General features: G+C 38.1%; 1 protein-coding gene across 6 annotated transcripts in view; it reads left to right on the forward strand.

Moving 5' to 3' along the window:
- Nucleotides 1–8,212: 8,212 nt before the first annotated feature.
- Nucleotides 8,213–12,959, forward strand: part of LOC127430222 (kinase suppressor of Ras 1-like) — a 61,311-nt gene continuing 56,564 nt past the window's right edge. For 3 of the 6 annotated variants that reach the window (XM_051679829.1, XM_051679830.1, XM_051679828.1), the window contains exon 1: nt 8,215–8,750. In XM_051679829.1, coding sequence (XP_051535789.1) covers nt 8,505–8,750 — 246 coding nt within the window. In that variant the 5' untranslated portion in view covers nt 8,215–8,504. Of the gene's footprint in view, nt 8,751–12,959 lie in introns of all 6 variants that reach the window. The other 3 variants (XM_051679827.1, XM_051679832.1, XM_051679831.1) reach the window with 3 other exon arrangements.

A 12,959-nucleotide genomic window follows, 5' to 3' on the forward strand; every position in this document is an offset into this window, starting at 1 on the left:
ATTGACTATGGTGTTTGAGCCCCGGCCTTTTAGGCGCGAAGCTGCCCGCTATTAAACAGGTGCACAAACACCATTCCTCAGAATTTTCTTCCTTCAAGACAGCAATTCATCTCTCTAGAAGCCCTCTACTGCTTCGCCGTCGACTACACAAGTCATCAGGTGGAATCTTTACGGCAACAAGAAGACTCTTGACGCTTCGCTGGTGAACGGGCCGCTTCAGCATCCTGATTTCCTGCAGCACTTCGGCAGGTGTTGTGTATCCTTATAAAGCAGCTGTATATTGTGTGTATAAATATGAATATATATATATATACAAGTTCATAACGATCTGTCAAATCCCGGTGCGTGCCCTATTCAGCTCCCCACACAGCGATTACATCCTCTCCAATGTGGATCACTCTCGCCACTGTCTGGCTGCTCTAGCACCAGGACAGTGCCAGCCTTCTACCAACAAAGTGTTATGCTGGGTCAGGTTTTCAGAAAGAATGTGCTGACCGCAAATGCATCCAACACAGGTTGGGGCGCGGTGTGTGATGGACGCCCAACTTTCGACACCTGGAAACAGGTGCGAAATGGCCACTACATGTCAACAGCCTAGAGCTACTGGCTGTCTTTCTAGCTTTAAGAGCTTTTCATTCCGATATTGTGAATCACCACATTCTGATTCGTTTGGACAACACAACAGTAGTGGTGTGTATATGTTGCCATGACACGCTGGCCCATGTATGGCCGGCGAAACGCAAGTGTGTGCTTCCCCTGGTGCGCCTCCTTCATTCTGTCATCAGCAAGTCTGAGTGGACATGGAAACAGTTCTGTTTAGAGTTGGGGTACTCGAGTCCAAGTTACGAGTCTAATTTTAATGGACTTGGACTTGTCACAGACTCAGATGCATTTTTACTCGGATTTCACTCGGACTCAAGCCTTTAGGATTCAGGATTTTTTTCCGACAAACAAACAAGCAAACAAATAACAAATAACACAAGTGAGGGGAGGAGTCTCTACTCACCTATTATCCATACTAAATATAATGTGAAAAGAATAACACGTCAGCTCAAGGAGAGTTTGTTATGAAAAATGTTATCTTGACTTTAGGGAAGTAGGCTACACCTGGATACAGCATGAGAACTGAAAAGTGTGAAGTGTAGTAGAATAGAAATACATTTCTAATGGTATCTGAACTTTTCTGTTTTTATTTTCTGTTTAATTTTATGGGCATTATTAAATGTTTTAATATGACCATTTATTAAATATATTAAACACATTAAATGTATATAATTACATTGCATGTATTTCACCCATAATTACATAAAACTGAACTAAATTGAATGGACAAATTGAAAATGAAGTAGAAAAAAAAAACTACATAATTCTAAATGATAATAACTCTAGTTGTAATGACTAATGCAGCTTTCACTTTCTTTAGTCTATGTTTGAGTGGAGGGGGAAATCAACTAATTGAAAAAGTCAACAGAACATAATAAGAAGTGTGTTGAAGGACAGTTTTGTCTTCATACACTTAAAGCATATGCTTTCATTCTGAAACCAATTATTCAGCAGGATACTAATCATAAATTGTATATATGAAATGCAATAGAGTTGTTTTTGTTGCATTTATATTGACAAATTGTTTTTCTTAGTTGTGAAGGTTAAAATAAGCTTAAAATATTGATGTTGAGTTTACGGTTACAATTTTAATTCAGATTCATGAACAAATTTATCCTGACTCGGACTCTGCCTGTTATGGACTCGATCTTGAGTCTGACTCAGCCCCTTTTGGACTGGGACTCAACTCGGACTCGATTGTTTAAAGACTTGGACTTGACTCGGACTCGACTAAGGTGGACTCGAACCCAACACTGTTAATTGCGCTGAAATGGCCCAATCAACCATAGTTTCTGGAAATGATAGAGATGTTACAGCTCATCATGGGAAATACCGTTGAGGAGGGATCTCCTCTCTCAGGCACAAGGCCCAAGCTGTGGAACCTGCATGTGTGGCCCCTGAACGGAGCGTGCTAAATGTGTCAGAACTGATTGGTGTCTTTCACATGGCAAAGATCCAGTAAACTGCCTGTGATAAGTTATGTTCATGGGCAATGGAGGAGTCAGGAGACAACGAAGCAGGTTCATGGTCAGTCTCTTTTAATTGTTGTTTTCAGCACACAATAGACAGTAACCGTCGATGACATATAATAAGTTGTAAATAAATGAAAGCACTCTCAATTAATAATTCTCTTAGTCCAGGCTGTCGTGCTTCCCGGTCACTCTCTCTCCAACACTGACGCTCTGGCGTGCCTTTTCAGGTCTCCTTCCGCCATCACTATAATTAGAGACAGGTATTAGAGTACTCACAACCCAGGTGACGAGCCTTACCGCTCTCCTTCTCCTGCAGACCGACACATGACCACGCCCCCCCATGCCACACTGCCCTATACATGAAATTCTCATATTTTTTCAAGAGCGATTAGACGCAGGACCCACTCTGTCAACGCTCAAAATGTATGTGGTGAATATATCTGCATACCACGCACCTGAAGTCAGCGCCACTATAGGCAAGCATGATTTAATCATAAAGTTCCTTAGAGGAGCAAGACGATTAAATCCACCTCGGCCGGCTACAGTCCCGACTTGGGACCTAACTTTGGTCCTAAAAGCCCCCCTTCGAGCCTTTGAACTCTGTTGATGTGCACATGCTCTCCATTAAGTCCGCACTACTTCTGGCTCTGGCCTCAGTAAAACAGGTCGTGACTTACATGCACTATCAATTGACAATTAATGTTTGGAGTTTGGCCCCGGTCTTTCAAAAGCCTCTGTCAAACCCAGAAAAGGCTATGTGCCTAAGGTTCTCACCACACCCTTCAGAGAGTAGGTGATTCACCTTCAAGCTTTCTTCCCTCCTCCATTTATTTCAGATGAGGATCAATCCTTGCATTTGTTCTGCCCTGTGCTGGAAATACACGCATACGTTGAGCACACCTGCCAGACTGTCTGATCAGCTCCTGTGTGCTATGGAGGAATGCACGAAAGGAATGTCCGTCTCAAGCAAAGACTTTCTCACTGGATCGTTGATGTGATTGCCCTGGCTTATGAGTTGCAGGGTAAGATCTGCCCAATTGGTGTTAAAGCACACTCAACTAGAGGCATGGACGAACGGTGTCCCTGTGCGAATTCGTGCGAATTGTCCCTGTGCGGTCTTTACAAGACATATGTTTTGCAGCAGGATGGTCTTCTCAAAACACATTTGCAAGGTTTTACAACCTAGACGTAATGTCTCTCTCTTCACAAGTGATCTCTGTTTAGAGCGCTTGCTATTTCGTTTGCCAAACATATACTTATGCCCCTCCCTTAAGTACGGGCTCCCCATCATTTTACACAACTGCCTACATCAGGCCATTGTAATTCACCATAAAGTCACAAGCACTTTCACTCTAAATAAACTCCCCGACTGGGTTTGTGAAGGGGTTAATTCATACTATATGACTATAGTTCATATATTTATTCTGAGTGCTCCCCTCCTGGCCCAACATGAGAGTCACTCACTTGTGGCATACTCATGTCGGTCGCTGTCCCGTGGGACTGCGGTGTCATGTTTTCTCTTGGAAGGTTATGTTGTGTAGTGCGGCGTGATGGGATTCTGTTCCCCATATGCGTTAGCACACAATGTCAAGTGTACTGAGTCATAAGGGAACGTCTCGGTTACATACGTAACCTTGGTTTCCTGAGACAAAAGGGAACGAGACATTGCGAATGCTGGCCGCACTACAAGACTCAGAGTTCTTCTGAGGTGCGAGCGATGCGCTCACTCAGTCAGAAAATTCTGAGGAGAGGTGTTTGTGTACCTGCTTTTATAGCAGACAGCTTTGCGCCTAAAAGGATGGGGCTCAAACACCATAGCCAATATTAAAATATTGCCTTTATTGTAGAGAGGTTTCAACTAGGTCGTGTGAAAGGACAACTCCCCATATGCGTTAGCACGCAATGTCTCGTTCCCTTCGTCTCAGTGAACCGAGTTTACATACGTAACCGTGACGTTTCGCTTGATTATTAGGATAACCATTAACTGCACACATTGTCCGGGAAATTTCTGAAACATTTAACAACATTTAAAAAGCAAGAATCTAACCACATGACACGCAAGCAAGCAGTGACCGGCTACACACAAAACGCCAACCAATCACACTTCCGGTAGCTAACCGGAAATTCCGCCCACCTTGCGAAATACAGTGGACTCACTGAGAATATTGTGGATAGCAGGGAGAGAGGCAACAAGAGGCAATCGCTGCTGTTCTGGGTTTTTCTGACGTCAGCCGAACTTGAATTCGCATCTGCAACAAATACTCTCTCTGAATCAACTACACAACATGCACAAACTCCAAAGGAACAAAGCATCTTAATGTTGGCTACTTATATTCTGCAAAATAGCCATTTCAATTTCCATACATCATTACGCTATATTATTATGTCTGTCATGAATCCCGCCTTTGTTGTTCCTCCCACATTACAATGTCTGTGTGCTCATCATTTTCCAATTTAAGCCATAGTCATTGGCTTTGGCATTGCATTTGTGTGGCTTAATGCTCAGTTATTTTTCTTATTTTATATTCTTTATTTTTTTCTAACAATTACTTTAGTTCCAATGTTTCAAAAGCAAATTCATTATTTAAAAGAATTATTAAATTTCAAATTATATTTAAATTGAGTTCCAGTTACCGAAAGAGAGATTTTAAAGTTACAAATAAATCACTATTTATATATAAATATAATAATTACAATATGCAAATTAGATGGTGATGGTGTCTATCAATTCTAAAGACAAACAAGGCCCTCCTTAGCAACCTCTGTGCCCATTTTTTCAGCAAATTAATCCAAACCCAATCTATATCTAATTTTAATCATTTTCCTATGAATAACTGGTATGTGATAAGAAAATAAGCATGCACTGTAAACAAATTTAATGATGAAATAGAAATATATAAAACAGGTCAAAAACTGCCTTTGATAAATTATTTAAAAAAATCTCAAATAACAAATAAAAACTCTTAGAAAGAAATTTCTAGAAGGGCAACAAAGAATCTTATACCTCTAAATTTTAAACTTAAATACTTCTACACTTTTCGTGCAAGTCATTTGTCAAACTGCTATTCAGTGAGGATCATGCAACAGAACTGAAAGGTTCACATGATTCAAAGGTCCTGCTTTTGTCCACAGTTTAGAAAATAAGTGTTCTGCACTGTTTTAACCTTCCTTCAATTGTCTCAACTTCCTGTTCACCAAATACTTTTCTGCTTGTGAATCACTTCCTGCCCCGATGTTGCATCTAACACTGCAATACTACACCATCAGATTTTACAGTAATACCTATGGAAACTCTTACAGATCTTAAACTGTAACAGATACATCTACAGTGTAATACTACAATCAGTGTTGTGTGCAACCCGATTACAAAGCAATTAGTTACTGTAACCTAATTACCATTTAGCAAAAAAGTTACGTTTTACGTTTTAAATTCTTGTAATCAGATTACAATTACTGACTTTCAATTAAAGTAATAACTTTAAAGTACATTACTTGGGTTACACATATTTCTAAAATAATATGTAAAATGCATTTAAAATATAAAATCATGTGTTAATATGTTCATCTCTTTGCGTTTCTGAAATGGCTAAACTGTGTGCGACAATGAGCAAAAAGGGGATACAGATGTTAAATTTAATTTGAGTGGGAAATTTTGTATTTTATGAAGTGTTTCAGAAAGTAATTTAAAAGTAAAGTCATTAGTAATGTGATTGCTTTTTTGATTAAGTATTATTTAAAGTAATATGATTACAATATTTTAGAGATGTAATCTGTAGTGGATTATTCATTTTGAGTAAGCTGACACTGACTACAATGTTATAAAATATTACAAGTTGTTGAGAGAGAGTTAATATTAAAGTTTTCTACTTTCCTTCTTTTTCCAGCAGGAGGCAGTATGTTCTCACTCAAAAACATACCCAGGATCATCATCCAAATGGCAGTGAGAATGATGAAACAATTGCATTTTCACTTTTTCTTTTTTCTGTGCAAAAAAGTCATTTCAATGTGTTTGATTCAAAACTGCTATCAGATGTATTAAACATATGTTTTATGTATTCACAGCTGGGGAAAAAAATTGGATAAGCAACTCTTATTTACCATCTGATAATCCAAAGCATCAGTGCAGAGCCATATTTGGAGGACTGCTCCCATCTATACAGTTTATATGCCATCTGCCCAGTGTGGGAATGTTTTGGCTGGTACACAGAAAACCCTGAGCATACCTGAAATAGAGGGAGTGTTCTGTTTAAGTCTCTCTCTCTCTCTCTCTCTCTCTCTCTCTCTTATTTAGCTTAACCTGTTGTGTAGTGTCATTACACTGAGAAGACAGGGTGGGATGACTAGTTTTAGAACTTATTGACAAAGCATTTCATCTGTCCCACAGAACCACCAACCTTCTGTCATGCTGCTGACGTGGGTCAGGTGTGCTGTCAAAATAAATTTAGTATCTGGGACTTGTTATTAACAGACTTTTTTTCTTAGTTTAGCAAGCCAAAATATAAACCAGTTGTAGTTTACTTTCCATTCAGTGTGGCTCAAAGAAGCACTACTGGAGGAGCAGACAGAGAATGATCTCAAACCTATATGATTTATATATGTTTATGATTGTTTGCACATTGATCGCACAGCAGTTCTGAATGATTGTTGGTTAAAAAGGGATTTTGGGGTAAAAAGACAGTTGGCAGTGCATAGAGCCTCTTCTCTGGCTTCTGTCCTCTTTACTGTCCAAGTAGAAATTATGTCTTCTTTGGTGCACTCTTGGCAATCTCTTGGAGAGGAGAATTTTCCCATGGGAAAGTGTGAGAATGATAGAGCAAAGCTTAAGTGGATCTCCATGCTCAGAAAACATTTCTACTATGTTGCAATTCCTAAATAAATTCTTGTTTGCTGAAAACACATGTATTACAGTATATTGCATATAGTAGCTCTAGAAAACAAAAACTCGCATAAACTCTGAGCTGCCAAAATCCTGTTTATGTGGACGATCATATCTTTATTTAATTAGAGTAACAATTTGTTGACATTAAGGATTCCTAGCAAGTCCTAACTGAGTGGAAAGTTTGAAAAACTGCTCTCTTCTCATCTGAGTGGGCAGAGCAGTAGCTATAAACAGTCATATATGCTCTCTCTCTCTCACACACACACACACACACACACACACACACACACACACTGAACATGTTTTTCCAGCCCTTATACAAATTATGCCTCTGATGTCATAATGGGAACACTGCATCACTGAGTCAACACGAGATAGATAAATTAAGTTACATCCTAGTTAAAATATAAAGGGAATATATTGTTAAATGTGTACAATAAATTGAAGATATACTGATATCAAACAAATAAATATCTCTGATTTTGATGCATTTCATTTCCAGGCAGAACAGAATAGAATAGAATAGAATAGAATAGAAGCTTTTATTGCCACGCAACAGCCTGGTGGAAATTTTTGTAGGTACAGCTTTGTAACATACATTAAATAATGCACATTAACAAATTTACAGTAATATGTGTAAGATAATACACTACAAAATACGGTACAAACACACTTTACAGTACTAGATACAATGCCAAACATTGTACAATATACAGAAATATGATATATGGCCACATAAAGTGTTGGGTGTAATTTAGTTACAAAGTACAACTGTAATTAATTACTATAATCGAATTACTTTTTAGTACAAAAAGTGGTGAAGCACATTACATTTCTTGTAATCAGATTGCAGTTACTGACTTTCAGTTAATTATTTTTAAGAACATTAAAAGGATTACATATATTTCTAAAATAATATTAAATATGTAGAATACATTAAAAACATGATTTATGTTAATACGCACATCTGTTTGCATTTTGACAGCTGAAAGGTGTGTGCCACACACACACACACACACACGAGAGAGAGAGAGAGAGAGTTTATATATTTAGGCACATGTACATAATCAAATTTTACTGTGATTTAGGAAAATAATGTATGTTACATACAGTTGCAAAACACTACAAAACATGTCTTTTCTATGTCTATCATTGAGTTATGAAAAAAAAAAATTAAATGTGGCAACAGACTCAATAGTAGGCTAAGGATATAAATGTCCGATTCTGTTCAACTTGACTTAAACAAGAAATCCATTACGTAACAATCTACAAACGGTCCGTTGCGCGTCTTCAAAGAACTTCATTCACCATGATGCAACGCTTCAAACGATGTTTCAAACAGCTGACAGAGGTTCAAACCTATGCGAGCGCTTCTTAGGGGTTCACGGGATCGAGACACAACGTCTAAGGCGGAACAAGCTGACAACGCGCCCTATCGGACTGTCAAACCAGTCCAGGTCGTTCCAGGAGTATGTCTGCGCTCTTACGTTGAACAATTCAATGTGCTGTTTCTAATGTCTTTGAACTAGTGTTTGCTGTGGTTTGAGCCCATGCCCCTCAAGCCGTGCCAATGCAGAGGAATGGATACTAGTGTCTCTGGAAGCGGTGGAAACATGGTCACAAGTGATGATGTGCATTTGGGAGGGACTGATAGCAGGACCGTAGGGATGGACGCGCTTCACCAGTGCGAACTCATTCAGAACCTGATCGAGATCTCCATCTCCAGTCTGAAGGGACTCCGGACCAAGTGCGCCGCATCTAACGACCTGACCCAACACGAGATACGCGCTTTAGAGGTAATGTCAAACTGCAAAGCTGTCGGGATTCCCTGTGTCCATGAGTAACACGCAACCGTGCATTGAATTATTATGGATAGTGTACATGCCAAGTTATACACATCCGACAAGTTTATCAAAACTTTGATTACTTAGTGCGACTCAGGATGTTTTGTTGAGATCAATGATAGGTCTTGATATGCTACATAATGATAATTGCTTCAAAAGCATTTACTTAGATTTTTTTTAATATTCATCAGAATATGGATCATAGCAGTCATCATAAATTGCTCTTTTCTATTGATGCATTGATACAAAAAATGGGGTCATGGAAACCCCCTTTAACTGATATGACTTCCTGGTTCTTTAAGTAATTATTTAAGTGTGCACCTGCTGACCCGCTCAGTGTGACATTTTATTTGTCAAACTGTGCATTAAAATAGGCCTATGCATAAGCAGGGACTGATTATGACTAGCAAGGGTCCCTGGGCCAATATTCTTTTAGGTCCCCCCCATCTTTGAAAGTTGTGATCCACGCAATCAATTTTCATTGATTTAAGTCTCTTTTAATAGCTGTTCTGTTATTTACAGTCAGATTAATTCAAACACACAGAGCAGATGTGGTAAAGAAACCACTCAACCGAAATAAGTTTGCTGAACAACCACTGTTCTTAAAGTGAAGGTTCCATTTTTAACATTTGTTATCCATAATGTAAACTCAGTGTAGATACCTGTACTTGGAAATACTACGAGTTATGCATACAAAAATAAAAAGCATGTAACAAAATGTATAATAAATGTGTAAACGTGCATATATTTAAAGAGGCAATAATACATTATGAAATATTTTAACTTCCTCAAACACTTTAAATATTGAAGAATGTAACAAATAGGCTCCTACAGCATCTACACATGGGTTTGGTGAAACTTGGCAAAGAGTTCAGACAGTTCTGGCTCGCACTGCCCTATCTTTCCTAACTCATCTGAATTATGGGGTACGTTCCATTCAGAAGTGATCATACCTATACCCTATTTCCTTCAAAGACTTTACCCTACTTTGTGAGAGCTTCAAAGGGCTGAAAGGTGTGGAGCTCAAAAATAGTGGTCATTTGGTCATTTTATTGGAAATTCAGTATAGAACGACCCTACAGCTTGGCTACCATTATTTTTCTCCCATTAAAAAAGCCATGTGAAGGCATCATAAGTCAAAATCCCCATGACTACATTACATTGAGAGAATGTTCAAATGAGCTAAGAGTCTGTTTTGGAATGTTGATTTCATACTTCAACTGCCAAAACTTACACACAAGCCTTTAAATCTGCTTTTAGATGCTCCTTTCTTTCATTCTTTCTTTCTCTTACTGTAAGACCTGTAAAAATTTCTACCTTAAAAAACGTAAAACTATTTTCAACTTGTAGAACAGGTTTTGTCAAACCAGTATTATAGTTTGTCTCAACAAACTTTACTATCTAGTTTAATCAGTACTTTTGAACCACACAAAGTAAAATATAAATAATTTATTTTTCCCAACATCCTAAGCCCAGTAAAATTTTGTAATGTAGGGCAAACATGCAGTTATAGCAATGAATATTCAACCCGATCTCATGAAAATTCAGACATATTTTACGAGATGGCTATTTCGAACGATTTCTTTCGTATAAATTCATACGATTTCATCACGTGCAAATGCTCGGATGTCTAATGCGGATGTAAGAGCAAGTTCCACGCACGAGGCGTTAAGGACATGCTTATTAATATCATACCCTTACCCAAACCCCTTATCTAAACCTAACCAATCAGTAGAGTGTGTAAACATGATAGGAAGCTGTTATGTGTGATAGAAGCAAGTAATTGTCGCATATTAGATGGAAACGATGTCCAGCGATGTCATTGGCTGTGGTGAAAGTCATACGATAACATACAAATTAGCCAAATTTAGAAAAGTCGAACAAATCCTTACAATTTCGCTGTGAAAGTGTGTTGGAATAGTATAATAAATGTTTTTGTTCATCAGCACTTTTCATACAAAGAATAAAGCTTAACCCTATTAACCTAACGTATGACATAATAGTCTAAAAATTATATATTTTTAAACCTATTTAAACAGATTTTTCTATAAAATGACATTTTAAGTAAGCACATGTTTTTTCAATTCAATAAATACTAATTTTGAAATAACATTATTGTTATAAACGTTATTGTTAATTTTACTTTATCAAAATCAGCAAAGGCCTGAGAGCAAAAAGACGAGTGCATCACAATATGAAGGTAGCCATTCTGGAAATTATATTACAAGGTCTTCTACTTCCAGAAGAGCATGGAAACTTCCACCAGGAGACAGTATACATATAGTACACTGCACACAACAGGTTTTTCAGCTAAGTTTTGATCATGTTGATGATGAGGCTTTAGAAAGTCATGTATCATAGGGTTAAAGAGTGGCTCAAGAAATGTAGTTTGAAACAGGTAGGCAAAATTGTGCTATAAGAGGGCTGGTGCCCCTCATAGTCACAGGGCCTTATTGAGAGGGCCTTTAATAAGCTTTGGGCCCACATATTCAAGCGTATATAAACATTTGTTTTCAAAGTTGATGGGCTACGAGACCTTGCAGCCCAGGTTCCCCTGGTAGCCAAGGGCCCCTGTGCACTGGCCCCACTGTCCCGGTCCGTAATGCACCTATGTGCATAAGACATCAAAAGGCACCCTCAGATATATAGTATTGCAGTGGCATGTCTTATAAACGTACATTTTAGGCTTTTGCAATAATGAAGTTGTACAGTCTTTCATACTGAGCAGTTGTCATACTGATCTTCATGATAATCAGTGCAATGTATGGAATGCTTTTGCCATAACCTGTTGTAGACGAGTAAACTAATCAAAGTCCTGTAGCTGGATTTAAAAATGTATGTTCCAGGTTAAACAGCCTGTTATCTCAGTTTCACTCTACAAACAAGAGGAGTGTCAGAGTAGTTTTGTGCTATTTTTAACCACACACAGGTATCTTGCAACACTGGTTAACCCCTCCCACAAAAATGAACTGAAATCCCTAGTTGGTTGAACCTGTGGAACAAAGAGTGTCACTTTCAGTCGCTTTTCTCTGAAGATGAACATGTTATCTGCTTAGTAAGGTCAATCACCTTGTTCTCTGAATCAATAAATGGCTTTCTCTGAGTATTTCCCACCTAATGGTCTGTGCTCACATACTCACACTTATAAATACTCAAAAGGGGTATGATGAGACCATAAATAATCCATCCACCTTGGAAGGTTTTATGATGCTAGTTCCCACAGACATTGGTAATTGTCACATTGTTGTTGCATCTGGTGCTTTATTTGTCAATCTTATTTGAGAGTGAGAGAAAGATACTCTTCTACTGTCTATGTCTTAGGAGTGGGTTAATTCTTGTATTTCTCACAATTAAATTCAGAAATAGGGCTCACTCACTTGCGTTGTTGTCACTCTACTTATTATAAGACAAACATATGAGACATAATGACATATACTGTAGTTACTCTGAAACCACAGCAAAAATATAGAACAGAGAATGATAATCTGTGGTGACCCAGGCCACACAGCAAATTATAATTACAGACAATAAACAATAAATACCAAACAGTAAACAGAATGGACTGAGAAGTTTACAGTGTTAAAATAAGAGCAGACAGTGTTATACAGACTTGCGTTGCAAAATGTAAACGTGTACAGTGTTAAGTGCTCATAAAGCGACTGTAATGCGGCAAAGATTGTGCTGAGGTGGAACAATTACAAGCACAGTCAGGAGGATGGGTTACACTACTGCACTGGGCAAGGGTGGTAATTGTAAGCTGTAAGAGTTTTTAGGTTGTCGGACGGTTTGCAGGAAGAAACTTTTCTGTCATCTGGCGGTTTTGCACTTAATGCTTATCAACCTTCCTTCAGTAGGTAGGAGTATGAATATAATAAACATAATAAAACAGTAAAAGTACTACTTATCTTCTGAAGTGATACAGTGTCTGAGTTCGGAATGGCATACTACCGATACTGCTCTTAATATATCTGCCATATGTGTCTACAACAGAAATAGTATGGTAGTATGCCTTTCCAAACTCACCCAATCACTTTGTGGAATGAACAGAACGATATTTAAGACATTAATCGCTCTACAATCAAATAAAAAAAATTTATAAAGTGCTTAAATCAAAAATGTTGCCAACGATGTTAACATCAAACCTCACTGGTTCTCATTGTG

This window comes from Myxocyprinus asiaticus, chromosome 39 (genome assembly GCF_019703515.2).
Source record: "Myxocyprinus asiaticus isolate MX2 ecotype Aquarium Trade chromosome 39, UBuf_Myxa_2, whole genome shotgun sequence".
Taxonomy (NCBI): domain Eukaryota; kingdom Metazoa; phylum Chordata; class Actinopteri; order Cypriniformes; family Catostomidae; genus Myxocyprinus; species Myxocyprinus asiaticus.